The sequence below is a fragment of the Helicoverpa armigera genome, chromosome 9 (genome assembly GCF_030705265.1).
Source record: "Helicoverpa armigera isolate CAAS_96S chromosome 9, ASM3070526v1, whole genome shotgun sequence".
In the NCBI taxonomy this organism is placed as follows: domain Eukaryota; kingdom Metazoa; phylum Arthropoda; class Insecta; order Lepidoptera; family Noctuidae; genus Helicoverpa; species Helicoverpa armigera.
Window position 1 is genome coordinate 2975593 of NC_087128.1, and position 24274 is coordinate 2999866.

The window sequence follows — 24274 nt, forward strand, 5'->3', positions numbered from 1 at the left end:
ACTAGGTACTACAAAAAATGGTTATGATGAACTAATCACAAAAGTATTCTTTTGTAGTCCTTCACAATTTAAAAATATTGATTAAGGTGTTTCATTTTTAATTATTGTTGGTATAAAGTTTTATTTCTATTTTCAGAACACAAAATGTACAGAAAAAGTATGTCAGTCCAGTATTATGGACATCCCTGGGCGGGGTGACACGCCGCGGACTCCTGAAGAAGTTTATCAAGAGGCACAAGTTTTCATCCGGCAGTACTATGCGTCTATACGCAGGTAATATTTAAATAAATATTGAATTTAAATATTTCTAGGTTCGCCAATCAATCAAAAGCATTAATTAATTTGATGCCATAAACATTGCATAAGCTTGTTATTTTTCCTGTTAAAAAAAGTCCGCGTCTGCCTTTCAAAAATCCAGTTTCCATAACCTTGCATACTTATTCAATATCAAAACGAGACAAAAGCTTGAATATTCTATAAGACGAATTTTAAAGTATAGTTAAGTATTTTAATCAAAAAGTAATTTCCTCTAAATAAGAAAATGGAAGTTCTGCGATTGGAGAAAATATTTGATTAGCTGACGGGAAGGTCATTTAATTGTCTCATCGAGCATCTGTCTGAGACGTTTTGCATTTGTTTTTATTCACTAGTATTTGAAGTTTATTTAGCCAACTTACATAATAGCTGCTGTTTACGGTATCCACATTTTAAATATATAATTCATGAATTGTCCGGCAATTTAAAAAAATAACGTTTATTTTTTTTATTTTGTCGCCTGAACACAAATGCTGTCTTTAGTAATTTTTATGTGCAAAGACTCCTTCTTGGACAATTTTTTTTTTTCAAGAATTTTTGTCTTAAACCTTTTCCTTATTTACAGAGAAAATTCAGAAGCACACAGAGCAAGACTGGAAGAAGTGAAAAAAGAACTGAAAGAGACTGGAACATACCAGTTGAAGTCTTCAGAACTAGTGTTTGGCGCCAAATTAGCTTGGCGTAATGCTACTAGATGCATCGGAAGAATACAGTGGAAAAAGCTACAGGTAAGATTGTTTATAGAAATAAGGCCTTAACAGTAACATAACCACAATAGGGGTACAAATGCCCTCCGAGGTTGGACCAAGGATGGGAGACCGCAAGTTAGGGTAGAGAGAGGTCTCGGATTAAGGTGAAATACACTATTGTGTTGTGTTAGAAGCGTACATTATTGCGGTGTTTGTATCACAGTGAAAAGCATATAGATAATATGCTCCTACCCGTACTAAAATGCTATGTTTTTGAAGCAAGAGGATACTGTAGTGTAACTTTATCTTAGTAAGAGCAACTTTGTATTGGGGCAATCTAGTAGATGAATTAGAGTGGATGATAATGCCTAAAAATAGCTTACTTATAATCGAAGACATTAATTGCAACGTTATGAAAAGGTGAGGTGTAGATTTGCTTCATTTATCAAGCTGAAAACAAAAGCATTCTAGTATTCGTTTTCTGCTAGCACTCATACTTAATCTTTTTATATAATCTTGTCGTTTACTAAATCAATCGTTGATATGATACCTAAATCGAGTCAATAACAATGTAATACTGGTTTTGGAAACAAACGTTAAGCTCGTATCGTCTTCGTAGAATTTTGTTTGTTGCGATATTTTTAAACACGGATGCATTTTTATTGCCCATTGACATTTTTGTGGTTAATAATATTTTGATGCGCACAATGAACTGGCATTCAGCATTTTATTTGATGTATTCAGTGTTTCTTATGTATTTGTTAGAAAAAAATATTCATAACAAGCGTACTGTACTGTCGCCGGAAGACGCTGGATGCAACAGGTATCTGTGGAGATCAAAGGGGGAGGCCTATGTTCAGCAGTGGACGCCCTATGGCTGAGATGATGATGATGATGATGATGATGATGATGTACTGTAAATAAGATCCTACTTAGGTACCTAGTTACTGTCATACTAAGGATTTTATTCACGAACTCGTTCTAAAATACTTTGAGGAAATCATAAGCAACATTTTCAATTTGTTCATCATTAATCAGTAATGTCGGAATTAAATTAACACCTGCAGTTTAGCCAAGGTCTTCCTAAAAGTTGCTTGATCATATCTCAAAAAGCCAGAATACATTATGCAAATATTTGCAGTTGTCAATAGAAAAATATATCTAATAGCCATACAGATAATGACAGTTCAAGTAATTTTGTAGTTTTTGTGGTTATGATATCAGATGTTATGTAAATAATTACGTCTTTCAAGGCCAAATTAACTACCAGTTTCAATTTGATTACTACTATTTTTATTTACTCACTACACCATTATCACAAACGTCTAGACAAAACAGATGAAAATCGTCATGATTCTATAAATATTAACTGTTGCACTTATTTCCCATCATCTCCTGCTCAGTCAAAAGTTATTGGGTATAGTTATCGGCACGAATCTTGAGCTCTGACCTTCACCTGCGCAGAAGTAATTTATTGGGTCCCTTTTGTGGTATGAAGTGAGGCGCGGGGCGGGCTAAAGCGGTGATTGGCCCGCAGTGCATCGGATCATAGCTGTCACTCGGGATTGGTTCTTTGCTAATAAATCACTTTTGCGCAGATGTAGGACAGAGCTCAAGATTCGTGCCGATAACTATACCTAAATACGCAAAACATATGTATGTACTGTACAATCATGCCAAAAAAACACGATTCCTTCTAGAATTCATCAGATCTCGCGTGACTGCGCCTATTTACCAAATTCCCAGCCCATCTTAGCACAGACGTTAACGTATGAAGCCAATTTAACGTACTATCACTATTACTAACACAAATTAGATTTGTGTGCCCTGTATCTTGTGGCTTTCCCTTTCTATGAAGGAAGCTTTCACATGACAGATTTGTTTGCATGACTTGAATATTTTATGTAAGTCGTGTTTACTGGTCTATTTTATATAAAAGTATTTCTAATATATAATACTTCACGTCAGAGTTTTATTAGAGACATATTGGTATTGGTGTTTACGTTTTTTTTTTATAAAATATTGAGATATTTTTATCTCTGTTTTAAATAGATAATTAGAGTTGAGTACATGGTTCTACTCTTTATGTGTTCAGTTCTTTAACATTTTATAATTAGATTCTATAGTACCTAATGAGTATGACCACTAGAGAAAGTTAGTAGTTAGTTAACTAACGAAGTATTTATTACCCATGCGTAATTCTCTTGGTGGGCTGTTAATCGCAACGAGTCAAGTACATTCAAATCTTGAATGAAGAATAAGCAAAGCAAGAACAGTTCTAAAATAGAATTTCCAAAAATTCTAAAATTATCTTCCATCAAGAAACAGTACGCTTGTAATATTTTCTTCAAACACTCAGCGAGGGGAGACATGCGAACTTTTAATTAGGGTTTCAGAGCTTAAGCAGCATAACTTTATAATGAGCCACATACTAAATGTCATTAGTCCTTCTCAAGGAACAGACTTACATACAGACGTTTGTTTCTATCCTTAGAAGTTCAAATACAAGCAAATCGAGCAATAAATATCCGAAGCAAGAAAGAATCTTTACTATAAAAGGATGCTTGCAAAGTTCAATATAAAAACGAACCGGTTTTTGTCTCTGCTCAGGTTAGGTCTAAATAATGAGCTGCTTGTATCAATGCAATAAAAATGTGATGCTTAAAAAACCTATTAAGAGTTGACTTTAAAGCTTGAGGTATTCCTTTCCAATTCTCTTTTTGTTTGTGGCTATGTCGGTAATTAAACTGCTAACGTAAGTAAAAGCTCTTAATAAATGTGGTAGAATATCGCCATGCATTGAACCAATAGCTATAATTTTAAATCGTTGACATTTGAGGGACATGAAGACCGAGAGACCGTAATCTCAATAACGTGCATCAACGTGCGTCATTGCAATTAGGTACGGAAAAAGTTATTAACTCAACATGGAGAGACACAAGATTGATGGCTTAAAGGCCGGTTTTATACCACCCCTGTACGAGCAAACCAGTTCTAAACGAGCGCTGTAAAACCCCGAGAAATATTTTCTAAAAATAAGTTCGTAATAAGTAGCTTCAAAGCTGTGCACTGATAGTTATCACATCGATACAGTCGGCGAACGTCAAAAGACTGCATCTAGACACACGGCAGTGTGTCCGCCAAGTTCGAGCAAAAAAAGCGACACACCGGCCGTGGGTTATATTACACGAACCATTTCGGGCCAAATTCGACCCCCCTGTAACTCAAAATCTATTTTATTTACGCATATCAAATTTCTAGTATCTGTTGAGACCCCCTCACTTATCTAAAATACAAAATTTCATTAATATACCTATTGTAGGTCTTGAGATATTGCCGTCAGAAAATCGCTATTTTTACTATACACTCACTGACTGACTGACTGACTGACTGACTGACTGACTCACTCATCAAAAACCTAGACCACTTCCAATGGTCGTATTGACTTGAAATTTGGCATGGAGGTAGGTCTTTATGTCAAGGTAAAGGGAAAAATCTGAAAATGGCCAAGTGTGAGTCGGTTTCAAAATAATGAAGGTGGTTTATACCCGGTGTAATCGGCAGTAGGATCCCATGGATTTGGAAGCAGGAATCATAGGGGGCAAATGCTCGTCAACTTCCTCGAACGTGAGGGGCTCTTTTTGATGAACTCTTTTTTCAAAAAGCAGCCCCAAAGGAAGTGGACGTGGCAAAGCCCCGACACTATGACTAAAAATGAGATTGACTTCATCATGACGAACAAGAAGCACATATTCAGAGACGTCTCCGTGATCAATAGGTTTAATACCGGTAGCGATCACCGACTTGTCCGAGGCTCTCTGAATATCAACTTCAAGGCTGAACGTTTCCGTCTGATGAAGGCCAGGCTCCGACCAACACTGCTCCAAACCATGACAGGATCTGAAACGTTCCAGTCAAATTTGGAGAACCGATTTGCCGCCGTGGAAACCACAACAGACGTTAACCAGAACCACGAAAATGTGGTTCGGATCCTCAGGGAGGAAGGTTCGAGATTCTGTAACATGCAGCGTAAGGGCAAGAAATCAAAGCTTTCGGAAGAGACATTAGGGCTTATGAAGAGACGACGTGAAAACCCACCTGTCACTTCGTCAGCTAAGCGGGCTCTAAACCAAGAGATCAACAAGCACGTACGACGCGACCTCCGGTGCTCCAATACTCTTGACATTGAAAGAGCAATTGAGCTGAATCGGGGTCAAAGGTGTTCGTACAATCTCTGGAAGAAGCCACTTGACGAAGCTGACCACAACAAGTGGAGAAGTCGTTTCTTCGGTGCCGGCAGTCCTTTCGGAAGTGGAAAATTTCTATGGCCGGTTATACGCATCGCATGCATCTCGACCTGATCCCGGAAATGAGGACTCTAGAGCCACATTAACGCGCCATTTCACCGAAGACCTGCCAGAAGTCAGCAGTGGCGAAATCGAGATCGCTCTGAGACAGCTCAAAAATGGAAAAGCCCCTGGCGAGGATGGCATTACAACAGAGCTATTAAAAGCAGGAGGAAAGCCCGTACTGGGGGAGCTCCAGAAGCTTTTTAATGCCGTCCTGTTTGAAGGGAGAACTCCAGAGGCGTGGAGTAGGAGTGTTGTCGTCCTGTTCTTCAAAAGGGAGACAAAACCCAGTTGAAGAACTATCGACCCATTTCCTCCTAAGCCACGTCTATAAGCTGTTCTCAAGAGTGATCACGAACCGACTTGCGCGAAGACTCGACGAATTCCAACCACCGGAGCAGGCTGGGTTTCGGAGCGGATACGGCACCATAGACCACATCCACACAGTGCGGCAGATTATACAGAAGACCGAAGAGTATAATCAGCCCTGTGTCTAGCATTTGTGGACTATGAGAAGGCCTTTGACTCGGTTGAAATCTGGTCTGTTCTGGAGTCCCTGCAGCGTTGTCAAGTAGATTGGCGATACATCCAAGTGATGAGATGTCTCTACGAAGCCGCTACAATGTCCGTCCAAGTACAAAATCAGCAAACAAGGCCCATACCGTTGCATCGAGGAGTGAGACAAGGGGATGTTATTTCCCCGAAACTGTTCACTAATGCAATGGAGGATATGTTCAAGACGCTGAACTGGAAAGGACGTGGCATCAACATCAATGGCGAACACATCTCTCACTTGCGATTTGCTGACGATATCGTCATCATGGCAGAAACGCTGCAGGACCTACAACAAATGCTGAACGACCTGGCTGAATCTTCTCTACGCATCGGCCTACGGATGAACTTGGACAAAACCAAGGTCATGTTCAATGAACATGTTCTACCGGAACCGATTGCGATACACGGCGCCGTTCTCGAAGTTGTTCGGAAATATGTATACCTCGGGCAGACATTGCAGTTAGGTAGAAACAACTTTGAGGACGAGGTGAATAGGAGAATTCAGTTGGGTTGGGCTGCATTTGGGAAGCTACGTCGAGTCCTAACATCGTCGATCCCACAGTGCCTAAAGACGAAAGTCTTCAATCAGTGCGTCCTACCTGTCATGACTTACGGAGCCGAAACGTGGACACTGACGGTACGGCTGGTCCACAAGTTTAAAGTCGCTCAGCGGGCTATGGAAAGGGCTATGCTTGGCATTTCTCTGAGGGATCGCATCAGAAATGAGGTAATCCGTCAGAGAACCAAGGTCATCGACATAGCCCACCGAATCAGCAAGCTGAAGTGGCAGTGGGCTGGCCATATTAGCCGAAGAACCGATAACCGTTGGGGTAAACGAGTTCTAGAGTGGAGACCACGCCTCGGCAAGCGTAGTGTAGGACGTCCTCAGGCACGGTGGAGTGATGACTTGCGCAAGACGGCTGGCAGGAGCTGGATGCGAGTAGCCGAAAATCGATCTCAGTGGCGTGCACTTGAAGAGGCCTATGTCCAGCAGTGGACTGCGATAGGCTGATGATGACCCGGTGTAAATGTATACCCCTAAGGAACTAAAAAGAACTAAATTTATCTATATTTATATAATATATCTTCGAATGGTCGTACCGATCTGAAATTCGTTACAAAGGATTGTATTTAGTCAAAGTAAAGTAAAAATCTGAAAACGGCCAAGTGTGAATCACTTTCGAAAATAACAAATGTGTAACTTTGATCCACGAACATAATTATGATAACATGTCATGTCAGTCAGTTGGTAAATCTAGTCCATTTAGTTAATCTAGTTCATTTCTTTGTAAGAAACATAGTGCATATAAAAAAATCTGAAAGATAGTATAAATGAGACATTTCTTTAACTAACTTCATCATAAGAAAAAAATAAAATAAACAACCTTACAAAAATAAATGAAATCCCACCCAAAACAAAAATGTGAAAGACTGCCAAGTTCGATAATATGGGAATGCTTCGCCTATAAAAGAAGTGAGATCTGAATAAGTACCAAGTTCCATACACATACCTCAGTTAAAAATAGTTACTTTTTAATGATGTTACTTGGCAAGTTTTAATAGAAAATTAAATACTTGATTCATTGCGTTTAGTAGGTTTATAACAAGGAGTGTGAAAACTTGCCAAGTGACATCATTAAAAAGTAACTATTTTTAACTGAGGTATGTGTATGGAACTTGGTACTTATTCAGATCTCACTTCTTTTATAGGCGAAGCATTCCCATATTATCGAACTTGGCAGTCTTTCACATTTTTGTTTTGGGTGGGATATCGTATACAGAGTGCTGCGAAGACATTTCAAAAGGCAATTCATATGCAAAGGATACGTTTATGTAGGTATAGCAAAGCTGGGTAGAGACTACAGATAGTATAGTGATCATGGCTCCCAGCTTCAGTTTGTAAATCGTGCCACATATTACGACATAAAAAGTAAATCTTCATGAAAAATACACAATTCACAATGTCATTTAACATTTTTAGTCCAAAAACACATTGGAGCTACAGCTTTGGTGCCGTATTAACAAATACTTAGGTGGATTATCAGAAAAGATTACTTTTTATGTTCATTTTATGGATGTGTTTACTGAAAGTTCATTTACGAAAGTGTATTTTGAGCTTTATGAAATATCACCATTTGTTTTCCCACTCTCAGCATCAAAAAAACAATTGCCTGCAATTCCCTGAATGATAAAAGGATAATTTTGTTCTAGATATTCGACTGCAGAGAAGTGACTACTGCGAGTGGAATGTTCGAAGCACTCTGCACTCACATCAAATTCGGAACCAATAAAGGAAATATCAGGTCAGTTGCTTTGACAATTACCTAACAATAATGTTATTCAAACCTTTTGTACAAGCCTTTGTTACATGTTAGCTTTCAGGAAAATTAACTCTGCATTTCTGTAGTTAGCCATTCGACTTTTTGCGAATATGTTGAGAAGATTTGCATGTGCAATAATTTATGTATTACCAAACACTGACTAATCTGGCCCTATAAAATCCTATAAAATCTTGGATACGTACCATGGCTTCCGAAATCGCGATAAACTGTGGGTCCCAGCTGTTATTCGAACATTTTTGGCAGTCGTTACGGGTATCACAAGCCTGTAAGTTTGACAACCAGTCTTACCTAGCTAGAGGTACTGGGTTGCTCGGGTAACTGGGTTGACCAGCTCAGATAGGCAGTCGCTTCTTGCTTCGTATTCCAGTTAGACTGGAAGCCGACCCTGTAATAGTTGGGAAAAGGCCTGTGAAATGATGACTAAATGGTTGACTTCAGAAATGCATAGAAATTTTGTGCGAAACATTTTCCTAATGGTAGGTACATTACCTCAGCTAAAGTCATCATTAATTATTACTAGATCGATGACTCTCGTACATCTTGTATTATAAATGGTGCGGTTACCTTTAATGCAAAACTTTTCATAGTAATGTAAGTTAGAGCTTGTTTGCAGCGCGTTAAACATAGCCTGTTTGATGAGTTACGTTATTACTTCAGAAATATAGGTGATTACTTTGAGAATTTAACATGCTAACACTAAGTCTGTAAAGTTTTGTATTCATGGAGACTTGTAATTTATTATTTGCCCTTTTTAATAACACGCCGTGAATTCAGTTTAGAAGATTTTAAGTCCACTGTTTTTTGTTTTTTATAGAAAATACTGATACTCAACAGCATCTGCCTATAAGATTGCTTGGGGATGGTTGATTAATATACTTTGCGCTACGGCAATATTCCAATATTTTTTACCCCAAAATTGATAAAAATATGTGTTGTTGATAATGAATGATGATGCAAATTAGATAACAATTTTAGGATTGATCCTTATAGAAATTGTAGTCTTTTTTTTCACATTTTCTGCTCTCTAATAATACTATGTTGTTTCAGATCAGCAATAACAATATTCCGTCAGCGTTCGGACGGTAAGCACGACTACAGGATCTGGAACCCGCAGCTTATCAGCTACGCCGGGTACCGCATGCCCGACGGTTCTATACTCGGTGATCCTGGACGACTGGAGTTTACTGAGGTAAAGCCTTACTAAACATTATAAATGCGAGTTTGTATGTGTAGATCGATGGATACTTATTCCTCTTTCACGCAAAACTTCTAGATGGGTTTTGATGAAACCTGGTTTTAATATAGCTTAAGTAGTACTTAACATTCAAGAAAACTTAACATTTTACCTTTTATGTGGACAAGGGAAGAATCCCCTCGAGAAACAGCTAGAAAATTAGCATTACATCCAATGCATATCACCAATATATTCAATGTTCCTACCAGATGCAACTGCTGTATAAAACTATATTGTTATTAAAAGTCCATAGTTCACTATTATTAGAAAGAAAGAAAGAAAGAAAGAAAGAAAACTTATTTATTGACACAAACCATACATACACATAGAATTACATAGCTTTATTCAATTTGCTGAGAATCGACCAAAAGAAAACCGGATTACCGCAGACAAACAAATACAACATAAATAATATTATAATATTATGCAAGAAAAACCGTCTATTGTGATATTTGAAAACTGGATTTATACATTCAAGATAACCAGTTTCCATAGACACAATTATTATCCAATAAATTATATGCATATAGTTAAAATTATTTAATGATTCTTACTTATCTAATACCTATTAAAACCAATGGTAGAAAATATTTAAAGTTACTTATAGCTATTACTTAAGTATGCGATCACTTTTTGTGCCCGGTAACAATTGGATTAGGTTGTAAGATGCCAATATTTTGATACTACATAATAATATTTGATTGATATATAAACTTAGTATTTATAAATTACAGATTATCCGGTAATCTAGTCAATCTGTTATAAATAAATTATTAGCTAGAATAAATGTTTCTTAAGTGGCTCTTAAGCAAAAATAGATCACTATAATACTATATTAGAGTTGTAGTACTGAATGTATAAGAATACTCTTTTAAGTAAATGAATAATCAAACAAGATGAATAAAATATAATCATAATATTAACATAAATAACTAATATTTTATTCTTTTAATGTAGTTACGTGGTAGTATATCAATGAAAAATTGATTAATTTATAAAATAACGCAATTCATTTATTATCAATAGTAGTGTATATTATTCAGACTTTTTACAAATTTATTTCTGTCTGATAAGCAAAATTATGCCCCAATTTTATTTTAATTTTATGCCATTCAATATTTTCAAATTTAATTTTATTTTTATTTTCTTAGGTATGCTTGAAGTTAGGTTGGAAGCCGAAAGAGAAAACTGCATGGGACATACTGCCCCTGGTCTTGTCAGCCGGAGGCAAGGACCCAGAGTACTTCGAGATACCCAGAGAAATTGTTATGGAAGTCCGCATGGATCACCCCAAGTAAGTTCCTCCTTGTGGTTTTACCCACATTTATATATTTTACACACATGAGATGTACTTGTAGAAGACTAAATAGGTCAATTGGTCTTCAAAATCACGATACTTCGCCATAACAAACTTTCGATATTCCGTAAATCGGGATCATGAACATTCTGAATACAATACTTTGTCATAGCGTACATTCTAAGTCACATACATCGATCTTGTGTACTTTATGGCTAAAGTAAATCGACATTTTGAACTTCAAGATTTATTCATTCATTCGAGATTAAGGGTTACGACCGAGTGTGTGACAAAAAAAATAGTTTAAAAAAAAACTAAAAATCACGCTTTTTATAGAAAAACGAACTAAAAAATAGAAAATAAATTTTCATGAATTTAAATTAAGAAAACAGTGTTAAAAATTTCAATGAATATAAATTAATAATAGTGTAAATACAAAAAAAAAAATATTTAAAAAAAAAGCGTGGGGTGCATGGTGTCAATAGTTATAAATATTTTATTGACAGATATGAGTACAGTGATTTTCATTTCGATAATATCTTAAAAAGCACCCCACGCTTTTTTTAAATATTTTTTTTTTTGTATTCACACTATTATTAATTTATATTCATTGAAATTAACACTGTTTTCTTAATTTAAATTCATGAAAATTTATTTTCTATTTTTTAGTTCGTTTTTCTATAAAAAGCGTGATTTTTAGTTTTTTTTTAAACTATTTTTTATTTTCTTTTTATTTATTATTTTTTTTTTTATTATTATTTATTATTCAAAATATCAGATTTACAATTTGGTTACATAACAGTAAATATACCGACACAAACCATCGCGGGTTTAACAGTGGTATGTCAGCCACGGCAACTCGGTGACACATTTATACATAGGTATACATTATATATACATAAGGAGTTACTTTCTAGATCTCACTGCAGTCTAGAAAGTACTTCTTTAGTATCTTTTGACAGTTTTTAGGATTTATTTTACTGCAGAGTTCAATGGGCAGGTCATTTAAATATGATGGTAGCATACATTCCCACGTCCTTGCTCCATAGATATTATTAGATTTAGGTATGATAAATGTAGGTAAATATGTTAAACAACGCAACGACTTTAGCCTTTCGTATTTACGGATATTGAGAATATTGTGACAATTTTCACTTATAACGCGTAAACGTACCTTATCAAATACATTAACAATTTGACAGTGCTTAAATAAACCCGAGTCATCATCTTGGAATTGCTGTTTTATTTTTTTGGGTACTATCGTTTTTAAAATGCGTAACTGTAACTTGTAAATGTCTTCAATATAAGTCTTGTATGTTCGTCCGTAGCTACTTAGGCCGTAATCAATTACGGAATCAGCCAATGCCAAGTACAATGTTCTAAGTATTTTATATGGTAGTTTATACTTAAGTATCGATAGTTTTGCTATTATAGACCTGAGCTTATTGCATACATGATCGATGTGCGGCCTCCAGTGGAAGTTACTATCTATTATCAGACCAAGGTACATATGCTGAGTCACTAGCTCCAATGAGGAGCAACTACACGCTTTGACCGGTCGGTGAAGACACAGGTGCTCATGAGCAACGACAGAAGGCACACAAGACGCTGTCAGGTAAGGTGAGTGTATGTAAATTAACTTAGTTTTTTTTGTATTAATTACAAGACCAACGTCATGGGCCCACTTGCATAAGAGGTCGAAGTTACACTGCATCACTCTCTGCGCCTCACGTATGTCTTTATGTGCAGCAACCAAACATGTGTCGTCAGCAAATTGGTACACGGAGCCTTCTGTGAAAATGTTACACATGTCGTTCACGTACAGTAAGTATTCAGTTGGCCCGATAATTGAACCTTGTGCTGTGCCTTTATCAGTTGAGACCATGCTACTTAACGAACCCGCGACACACACCGACGTGTAGCGGTTCTTGTGGTAGTTTTTGAACCAATCTAATAATGGACCCCGTATACCATTTTGCTCTAATTTATTAAATAGTGTATTATATTCCAAACAATCGAAAGCTTTACTAAAGTCAATGAGGACAACAAGTACATGTTCGCGATTGTTCAGGCACTTGTTGACCCCATTACTAAAATTAGATAATAATTGTGAGGTATTTTTATTTTTTTGAAATCCGTATTGTTTATCATTAATAACATTATTTTTTGTCAAGTAATTGTTAATTTCTAGTCCGAGATACCTCTCAATTATCTTATCGATACATGATAAAATAGTAATAGGCCTGTAGTTGTTTACATCTTTGTACGAACCATTCTTATGGATAGGTCTTACTATACCAATCTTTAATTGATCAGGGTACGAGGACGTGGCAATGCATCTGTTAATTAGGTGCGTTATAACGGGGTAATTTTTCATGAATATATTTTAAATCTTTGACGCGGATGCCATCGAAACCTGGACATTTCCTCTCATTGAGGTGTTTTATAATAAAAGATACAACCTCCTCTTTGGCCTTCTGTAGTCTCATTGATAAGTGACATTTATTAATATAGCAATTATCGTCTAAAATAGGTGTGTTACACTGAAATTTGCATGTATTTTTGACATTATTTCTGAATTCAGAGGCGAATTTATTGGATACAACATTTGGCAATAATTTAAAGTGTTTTATAATTATTTCATCTATAGATTTATTTATTTTTCCACAAAGGGTATTAATAGTTGCCCAAATTTTTTTAGAATTATGAAAATTTGATTTTACCTCTTTCATAAAGTAATTATTTCTTACATTATTAATATGTTTATTTGTTTTATTTCTGTACTTATTATATAATAGTCTGTTTGCCAGATTACTTTTATCTTTAAGCCAGATATCTAATAATTGATCTCTTTTTTCACATTTTTTCTATTCTGGTACTTTTCCATATACAAGTTTGTCTTTTACTAGTTTTAATTTTTATATTATACTTGCATTTCTCGTACACATCAGAAAATTTATCCAAGATAAAACATAAAATATCTTTAGGGTTGTCGTAATCCAAGGCCACACTCCAATTAATATTAATCAATTCATTTTGTAGCTTACAATTATCTAATTTACTAATGGTTTTGTATTGAGTGGCTTTGTTTACATACGTATTGTCGACTAGCGCGCAACCGGTTATGAAGTGGTCGGCTAAGGCATTTTTTATAACAGCTGTTTGTGCAGTGCGACAGTCGACACTACGTATAAAAATATGATCAATACATGATTTTGTTATGCACTCACCTCGCTTATCTATTCGGGTAAACTGGTTTATTCCACATTCTAGACCCAATTCACAGAGTGTGTTTAAGTAATGATTTGTTATCGAAGATTTTTGTTTCAAATCGATGTTCATGTCACCTACCAGGATGAAATTATTTTTTTGCGAATATTTGTTTATTAGCCTACCTAACTCTTCGATGAACAGTCTCTTATTTGTATCAGGAGGTCTATACACAACACACAAACCAACAGTTGCACCATAGTCCGTTTTTAGCTCGCCGTTTATAGACTCGAAGTTTAGTGTACGCGAAGGTAGTCTGGTGAAGCAAATGCTCTTGTGCACATACACGATGACACCGCCTCCCTTCCTATTATCACGCAGCTGAGTCTCCATGTCGTAGTTGTCGAGCTCAAACAATGATTTCGTCCAATCAGAGATGTTTGCCTCGGTGATAATGACCAGGTGAATAGTCTGAGGGCAGTTCGTAACGACGTATTCGAGTTGAGAGAAATTCTTCAACATCGATCTGATATTTACGTGAAGCATTGTTATTGAGTTATATGTATATGGTATATCTTCTGTGAATTCATTCCAATGTTTGTATGTATTTTCAAGTAATGTATTATCTAGAGTGTCATCCATTTAAGGTGTTATTTAATTGGCAGGGGGTAGATAATGTGATGAGGAACATCTTCAAGTTTCTTGATTATTTTAAAATCGGAGACAAGTTTATGTATGTCCTTCTCCGATCGAATGTTATATGTTTTCCCTTTTCGTGCCTTTTGACTAAAATGTGACCATTTTTACACCAAACGAATTTACATATGTTTGTTGTTTTTAGAGCATTCTTAGTTGCCCAAAGTAGGTAGGCCGTGGTGGGTGATAGACTTTCTCTTAGATATATTTTAGTATCCTCACCGCTACCTAAATCCTTTCCAGAGATGGTGTGAGTCTTAGCGACTTGCAGCCATGAATCCCGACGGCCTTCCTTAAGGGTCACGACAATTGGTGGGGGGAGTTTCCCTTGTTTGGCTTCAGGTCGGTTACTTTTCTTGCGATATGTGCAGACGACATCCTCCGCTTTTAAATTCAGTTTAATACATAAGTTCTTCACCATGCCATCCACATCCTCTGTTTCCTCAACACCACAAATATCAATATTGTTGGCTAGTTGGCTTTGTTCAAATGCGTTAAGTTTTGTTCCACTACCTCGTATTTAAGTTCGAGGTTTTTATATTTATGTTTTAGCTCCATGTTCTGGTTATCGAATAATTTTATTTTATTTTCAAATCCATTTATCTTTAATTCGTACTCATCGATTTTGTCCGAGTAGAACTGTAGGGTACTTTGCAGTTCTTCTTTAATTATGTCCCGTACCTCTCGCCGTATATCGCTAAGGATGCGTTGGGTTATGTTATTATCCATGAGGTTCTCCGTATCTGTGATGTCTTCGTCATCAACGTCGGGCAGGATGCAGGATAGACGTTTGGGTTTGCCGTTACCCATACACGGTCGACATTTCCAATCGACAGCGTCCGTTGAATACAGTACGTTTAATTGATCTGCAGTTATTGACGCACATGATGCATGAAACCATTTACTGCACTTTGAACACTGTATACCAGGATTTTTTTTCGTCACCATTTTTCCGCACTTAGCACATTTCACCATGTTTATAGATCGATGGGACGTGCAAGTTGTTTACGAGTAATAAATTGTAGGCGGCTGCAGTAAATAACCTTGGCTTGAGGCTCAAAACCTTAATTAATACGATCTAGCACAACCGGGTTTAGTAACCCAGACGATTGCTTATTGTTGTAGTCAGTTGGCAATCAGACAATAACAACAGATATAAGATAAACAAAGTTCTACTTTTTAGTTTGTTTTAAAACTATTATTTCTTTTGTAGAATTAAAATTCTCTTTAGTATACAAAAATTTGACAATATTAGAGAAAACGGCTAAAGATAATTATTGAAAATAAAAATTAACATCGAGTCCTGCCTTATCGACTGTAGAGAAAAATTCTAGAAATTTTTTATTAATTTTCTTACCTTATCGACTATAGATGAAAATTATATAAATTAACAAAAATCATATTTTGCAAATTGAAAAGCCTAGAAGTCGGTGTCTAATGGATGTTACCACGGATGTTACTAAGTAAATTTTGCCACCGACTTCTAGGCCGATGGACCTAAAATTAGTTTTTATTTTGCTTTTTAGTGTTTTGGGAAGTCGGTTTAATTTTTATGTAAAAAGGTTATTTATTTAAAGCTTTTCAGTGATACGAATAGTTGTCACTATCCATACAAGTGGGAAGTTCTCATCAATACAAAGAATATAAGTCCAAACGAGGTAGTTTACATATTCAGTTGTCGAGTTCCCTCGACTTTCTCTGGTCTCCATCATCAGGTCAGCTCCAAACCTTCACTGTTGCAAAGGTCTTGTCAATACAAATAATTTAAGCCCAAACACGAGGTAGTTTACATATTCAGTTGTCGAGTTCCCTCGACCCTCTCTGGTCTCCATCATCAGGTCAGCTCCAAATCTTCACAGTTGAATAGTGCTTTTAGGCGTACACCTGAGTGTCAAGTTTTTACCCTATGTATGCCTACAACTTTTGAAGGTTGCCCTCAATTTCTCAGGGTTTCCATCATCAGATCCTGACCTGATGACTATGGGACCAACTGGCAGCTATTTCGAGTCGAACAAAAAAAGAATCACGTAAATCGGTCTATAAACCTCGGAGTAATCGATGTGTATGTGTAACCTCCTCCTTTTTGGGAAATCGGTTAAAATGGAATAATTTTATCAAATTAGTCTATCGTCATCGGTCCTCAATAAATCTACAAAGTTTGAACGAAATCTGGCCGTTTAAAGTGGGTCAAAATCGCGCCCAAAGAAGTCGGTTACAAACATACAGGTGAAGCTAAATAAAAAGCGTGTAAAAACTGGAAAACTATCAAATTGGACATAACATAATTTCCTTCCCTTTTCAAGACCACTACAATCCACATTCACATTTTCTCAAATTTTTCATTTTCATTCATTTTCTTCAATCTATCTTACATTTTATTTTTAGTTACGACTGGTTCCAAGACCTGGGTCTGCGTTGGTACGCCCTACCAGCCGTCAGCGGTATGAGAATGGACTGTGGAGGTCTGGAGTTCACGGCGACTGCCTTCAACGGCTGGTACATGGGCACTGAGATCGGCTGCAGGAACTTCTGTGACAGCAATCGATTAAATATCCTTGAGGTTAGTATCATCAAACAGCCTTCTTGATACTCAAAAAACTGGTTTTCAATTTTCCTTATAAATTCAAGTTTTTTTACGTTGTGTATTATTAGGGCTAATTATATAGCTGTTTTTACCAAATAATGATTGATGTGCCATCTGATTGATTTAATGACCTTTGTATGAATTATCACTTAACTACAAAATAAATGACTGTCATGGAAATTAGAAGGCCCGAATTAAAAATTAACAAAGTGTAGAAATAAAGCTGTCTAACTCTTGAATTCTTCCTTTGTTTACTGATTAAAATGACCTCTCTAAAAATACTATTATCTTTATACCAGAGCGTGGCCATGAGAATGGGCTTAGACACGAACATGGCGGTTTCTCTATGGAAGGACAAGGCGCTGGTAGAAATAAACATAGCAGTTCTGTACAGCTACCATAGAGACAACGTGTCTATAGTCGACCATCACTCCGCGTCCGAACAGTTTATGAAACATATGGAGAATGAGAGCAAAATACGGTAAGTCCTTAAGAATATAAATTTTTCCAAAGGACACTAAGAGAGAAAAAACTCATGCAATAAAAGATACACATTAAGAACAGCATAAAAACATATACTTAGATATAGTGACTAAAATTTTGAGACAGTATAAAAATCGTGTAATAAGTGTAATATATGGAGTCGTGGTGGCCTAGTGGGCAAAGAACCAACCTCTCGAGTATGAGGGTGCGGGTTCGATTCCAGGTCAGGTAAGTACCAATGCAACTTTTCTAAGTTTGTATGTACTTTCTAAGTATATCTTAGACACCAATGACTGTGTTTCGGATGGCACGTTAAACTGTAGGTCCCGGCTGTCATTGAACATCGTTGGCAGTCGTTACGGGTAGTCAGAAGCCAGTAAGTCTGACACCAGTCTAACCAAGGGGTATCGGGTTGCCCAGGTAACTGGGTTGAGGAGGTCAGATAGGCAGTCGCTTCTTGTAAAGCACTGGTACTCAGCTGAATCCGGTTAGACTGGAAGCCGACCCCAACATAGTTTGGGAAAAAGGCTCGGAGGATGATGAAGTGTAATATATGGATATATAGAATTGCAGTTAACTCTTAACAATAATATGACACACTTGCATGATTATTTAAAGAATCCAATGCAAAAATAGTCCTGCCAGTTTACATTCATACACTCTAAAAACATATCTCATGTTCTGATGCAATAGGATAAAGAACTGATGGCAATTAACAGATGATTATCGTTTTAGGAAGGGCTGTCCATCAGATTGGATCTGGATAGTTCCACCGATGTCATCGTCTCTAACACCAGTATTCCATCAAGAAATGGCCCTGTACTATCTGAGACCTTCTTATGATTATCAGGTAAGTTTCCTCTGAATCTTTTCACAGATAAGTAATAAGATGGTAACAAGAGAAGTTTACAAAATAATATTCAATTTGTGACCTAAAACAGCAGTAACTTTTGACATTTCAACTTTTTTGCATCTTTACGTAAATTCTTTGATTAATAGCTTTTTATAAATATCAGGTGATATAATTCCATTGCGGTTACAAATAGGTAACAAAAATGAATAATGAAAAGTAATTTTTAAATTCATCTTTTTCATTTTTTCTACATAATAATGTCCTTTGCCGGTTCTGTCTTCGTTTGTCTCAAGTAAACATCAATTGCCATCTGCCCAAAACTAGAATATATCTTCATACGTAAGTCCGTACGTATCCAGATTGTTGTGTTAATCCGGGATCATTACTCATGTTTCTCGCCGCTTCCCAATTATTCGGGGTCGGCCAGGGGTCGGGATCATTCCTAACGTAACATGACACTTGCCGTAAATTCTTTCATAAATACAGGATATGGATAAATATATGTAGTTTGGTCTGCAACTATGGCAATGTACTTTGATTACTTTGAGGGGATATAGCTACCTGAATTAAGATATATTATTCAATAAATAAGACTTCCAAAAATGGTGTTTCCGAAAATTGGTATTTAAAAAGCGTCCAGTTACGGAAATTTAATTTTTCGAATTTGCCCAATTGAGGATTGATTGACTATTTCTGCCAAAACAGCTAATAATAAGCTTTCTTCTTCCACCTTTTCTACTAGGAACCCGCATGGAAGACCCACCAGTGGAGTAAGTCCGAGGGCGTGAAGACCGGCCATAGGAAGTTCCACTTCAAGCAGATTGCACGAGCCGTCAAGTTCACTTCCAAACTGTTCGGCAGAGCTCTCTCTAAACGCATCAAGGCAACAATTCTTTACGCCACAGAGACAGGCAAATCTGAACAGTATGCCAAGGAGTTAGGGACTCTTTTCGGACACGCTTTCAATGCTCAGGTAAGTTTTTATATCGAAAATATGGCGGAGTTTAGCATTTTGTTAAATTGGATGGTTAGTGGCAACTGTGGAAATATTTATCCTCTTTAAGAGTTATTCGCTCGGTTTAATGTAAACCACTTTGTGGAGTGTTTCAACTTAAATGTCACTGAGTTAATTTTATTTGAATGGAGCTATTTTTAGTAGGCTTCTAGGCTTAATTTTAACTGGAAGCTTAAACTAATTTTCGCATTTTCTAGGTCCAATGCATGTCTGATTACGACATGTTCTCAATAGAACACGAAACTCTACTGCTTATTGTTACTTCAACTTTCGGCAATGGCGAGCCACCGGCTAATGGAGTGGTACGTATCAATTCTACAATTTACAATAACTTATGAATTTAAGAGAAAGAACTGGTATTCAAACTTGGTGTTGTCTCTATCAGGACCTTGCTGAACATCTACTACAAATGCTCAACATTGAAAAAGAAAGCCAAGATGATTTACAAGACTTCAATGGTTCTGCGTAAGTACTATTCTTATACCCTTTAAAAGAAACTAAGTTGGTGAAGTATAATGCTAATAATATTATTTGGGGTTTCAGAGGTTTCAAGACCCCGAAATCTCCAAGGGCTTTGTTGAGAACTAACAGTGTTCTGGCATCAAATATGGATTACAACCGGCAGTTAACACGTCTGGAGTCTACCAAAAGTAAGTTCTGGAATTTGTTTATCTTAATGTATTATGTAATGGAAGGCCTGTGTTACGCATTTTAAATCAAAGATTAAAAAAAAATCTGCTCATTTAGTTCATTATAATTTTATTTACGATACGCGTTCAGAAAATAATATGCGCTGTTTATCTAGTTGATTTGATGGATACTTGTCTGCGAATTATATAATTTGATGTGCACTGAATTTTGTGATATAAATATCAGTTGTAACAAGGCTCTTACAAGCTTTTGATAGAAATGGGTTAGGTAACATAATTTTCTAAACATAATTTTTGCTTCTAGGTGCAATGACAGCAGCATCATCAGTGGAACACATAGCTCCACTCAGCAATGTTCGGTTCGCAGTATTTGCTCTGGGATCCAGTGCATATCCAAAGTTCTGTAATTTTGGCAAACTGATGGATAGTGTCCTCGGCGGTTTGGGAGGAGAAAGAATAATGGACTTGTGCTGTGGTGATGAAATGTATGGGTTAGAGCAGAGGTTCCGTGCTTGGTCGGCGGAAATTTTCGAAGTAAGTACGCCTTTTCTAAGTGAAATTTAAAAAATAGATTTCATTTTTAGGTCTGCTTACCTATGCAACCATTATGCCATAAATATCCTAAATTTAACCGAGTAAGGCAGTTCCTCAATACTGTTTTTAAGAGAGAGAGTATACTGACAAATATATCCTTTCAGGAATCCTGCAAAACATTCTGCCTAGATGAAAGCGATATGGTAAAGGACGCACAAAACGCTGTAGGTGTCATTCCAGTTACGGAAGAAACTGTGCGTTTTGGCAAACCATCGTCAGACATGCCTTTAATTAGCGCACTCGCATCAGGATTCAGAAAACAACTGGTCACTTACAAAGTCAAAGAAAACAAAACTTTAGCAGAACATGCAGAAACAGACGCAGAGACTATATTTATCGACATGGAACCAGACGTAAGAAAAACTATTAAATATTTATCCTTTCTAAAATATTTGAACACAAAACCAAATAAAATCAAGGCCTTGACGATCAAATTTTAAAACAAATCCTGATCAATGGTTGTAAAAACTGTGAACATTATGGTATCATAAAATGTATATCCTATTCTAACATTAATGCATGACCTTTCCTCATATTAAAAAAGTCAAGAAAACAAGAGAAACAAGTCTATAATTTAGTACGCATTATGTTCAAACCTGTAATTTTATATTTTAGTGTGAAATCAAATACGTTCCTGGAGACCATATTGGCGTGATGTCTGTAAACAGAAAAGAAATTGTTGATGCAGTATTAGAAAGACTGAGAGGCATTGAAGAGCTCGACAAGATAGTACAACTGCAAGTTATGAAGGAAACATTAACACCAACAGGTAAGAAAAACAATAATAACAATATAAATGTCAGTGATGGTAAAATTAGTATCATCAAACGATTTTGAAATGACGCAGACGCTAAAGGAATGCTAAAATTTATGCACGACGACTGGTTTGATCGAAAATATAATGTTGGTGGAATCAAAATAATAAGGAACAAGCTCAATGTGAACTTTTGTACGTGAGTTGAATAAATTACCAGGTCCATATGGAATTTTCAAATACCTAATGGTTGGCGATTAACTTAGCAGATAACAAAATCGAGTTTGAAGCTTTTTTTTTAATTCTAGATTTTTTGTAAATTATCATATAGGAAATTGGAGATAGCGATAAATTATGAGACAAATCATATTACGTTCCAGTTCAGAATAATGAGAAACCCAATAAAAAATAAACTACTTAATAAAGATATGTTTATCGACAGGTACCGTAAGAGCTTGGGAGAGATACGAACGCTTACCACCGGCAACCATCCGAGACATCTACTCAAGATTCTTGGACATAACCACACCACCGACTACTAAAGTATTAGAGTACCTCGCTAAATCATGTACTGATGAATCTGAAGCTGAACAAATAAGGGAATTAGTTACGGTAAGGATCATCATTATCTGCCTAGCCCTTTCCTTTCTTAAAGACCTATACGATACTTTTGATAGATAGCACAATGCCCTCAGGTTTAGTTTTTTTTTAAATATAAAAGTCTGACTACCTGTGGATTACAATAATCATCCGTTCTTTTGCGATTGGACACTGAATTTTTGTCATTAGATGCAATATCTAATCGAAAATCAACGGATGAATTGGTTATTACAATAATCCGCAGTACAACCATCTACGTATTGACCACGTCGAGTTTTGAATAACCTGATTCATTGGCCGGTGTGATTGTAATTACTGAGCCACAAACTCATCATATGAGTAGTAAACAATTTCGATACCTTCATCAATGTAGTATTTGTAATTCGTTTCCTTGTACGTTAATTTATGTTCCATGATCATTATGATATCATCTAAATACACGGTATTACGTAAGTCGGTTTTGTGTTTTCACAGCTGTGTAACTTGTTTACTTATTTACAACATCATGTCTAGCATAAAATGGTGTTGTCTTAAAAAATCTTCTAAGAAACCTATTTTTGTTCAGTCATCTATATAGTACCTTATTATCTTTAATGCACTTTAAAAGTTCTCTTCACATCTTGTGTATTTTCATAATCCGTATAAATATTTTTCTCTTTCATAGGATTCAAATAAATACCACGACTGGGTCAGTTTCCACTACCCGCATCTGGCAGAAGTTTTCGCTCAGTTCCCATCGTGCCGACCCCAGGCGTCGCTGCTTGCTACCCTACTGAGCCCTCTGCAGCCAAGATTTTATTCTATTTCTTCGTCACTTTTGGCTCATCCACAAAGGGTCCATATCACAGTTGCCGTCGTTATTTATAGAACCCAAGGTAAGTAACAACATTTTTGAAAGTTTTTTTTCCTAACCAATTATTATGGCAATGTTGTTACAGATTTTCTCAAATCCTATAATAAGTTTTTAAAATAATACCTTTTTACCATCGATTATTGTTTCAGATGGCAAAGGTCCTCAACATTACGGTGTCTGTTCAACGTACCTCAAAAACCTGAAACCCGGAGATGAACTCATAGCATTTATTAGACAGTAAGTTTTATTATTCCTCTCCCCAACACCCTTAACTAATCTAGAATTGTCTGTTGCAAACATTCCCGACATCATTTACTAATTCTTATGTTCGTCGCAAATATCTAACTTGATGTGCTATTTGCAGTAAACCAAGCTTCCACATGCCTAAAGATATATCAGCACCGCTTATCCTCGTCGGTCCTGGATCTGGTATAGCACCATTCCGAGGATTCTGGCACCACAGAAGACACCTGATCAAGCACCTGGTGTCTCATAACCCGGGACCCGTGTGGCTGTTCTTTGGATGTAGATACCAGGGCATGGAATTATATAAGGAAGAGAAGGAAAAGGCTTTGAAGGATGGAGTGTTACATCAGACACGGTTGGCCTTGTCGAGGGAAGAGGGTTCACATAAAGTAAGTTAAATATCAAATCTGAATCTTTAAGCTGTCCTATGAGCAATCAGGATCCGAAATGTTCCTGTCACTTAGAAATTTCAACCAACCTAAACCACAGATCTTCTATGCCCCAAAATTGTACTGAACATAACTTTTTTTCTTTTCAAAGTCACTTAGAAAGCTAACTTTACCACGTTCTACAAAAATAAATGCTATACAATAACATTTAAAAATCATTAAGTACTAAATTGAGATGTACTTTACCAAATAGTTAAAACACATTTTTTTTACCAGAAATACGTCCAAGCGTTACTAGAAGACGAAGGAGCAGAGATGACGCGCCTACTGATGGAGGAAAACGCACACTTCTACGTTTGTGGTGACTGCAAGATGGCGGACGATGTTGAGATGAAACTACAAGACATTATTGAAAAGCATGGTTGCATGTCAGATGCTGATGCTAAGGAATTCATTGCTGTTTTACGGGTAAGATAATTTCTATTTTTATGTCATTTAAATATCGAGATTGTTACGGTTCCAAGTCCTGCTAACAATAATATTACTGGGGCTTACCTCAAAGTACT

At 36.4% G+C, this 24274-nt stretch overlaps 1 protein-coding gene across 1 annotated transcript in view; it reads left to right on the forward strand.

Annotated features, from left to right (window-relative positions):
• LOC110378704 (nitric oxide synthase) overlaps window positions 1-24274 on the forward strand; it is a 47279-nt gene that overhangs the window by 21809 nt on the left and 1196 nt on the right. The window contains exons 2-21 of the mRNA XM_021338072.3: window positions 137-273; window positions 881-1043; window positions 8120-8211; window positions 9298-9439; window positions 10636-10778; window positions 17073-17247; window positions 17571-17752; window positions 18490-18604; window positions 19350-19580; window positions 19820-19924; window positions 20008-20087; window positions 20166-20272; window positions 20577-20806; window positions 20971-21219; window positions 21482-21635; window positions 22063-22232; window positions 22885-23095; window positions 23223-23310; window positions 23438-23708; window positions 23985-24176. Coding sequence (XP_021193747.3) covers window positions 137-273; window positions 881-1043; window positions 8120-8211; window positions 9298-9439; window positions 10636-10778; window positions 17073-17247; window positions 17571-17752; window positions 18490-18604; window positions 19350-19580; window positions 19820-19924; window positions 20008-20087; window positions 20166-20272; window positions 20577-20806; window positions 20971-21219; window positions 21482-21635; window positions 22063-22232; window positions 22885-23095; window positions 23223-23310; window positions 23438-23708; window positions 23985-24176 — 3237 coding nt within the window. The remainder of the gene's footprint in view (window positions 1-136; window positions 274-880; window positions 1044-8119; window positions 8212-9297; window positions 9440-10635; window positions 10779-17072; window positions 17248-17570; window positions 17753-18489; window positions 18605-19349; window positions 19581-19819; window positions 19925-20007; window positions 20088-20165; window positions 20273-20576; window positions 20807-20970; window positions 21220-21481; window positions 21636-22062; window positions 22233-22884; window positions 23096-23222; window positions 23311-23437; window positions 23709-23984; window positions 24177-24274) is intronic.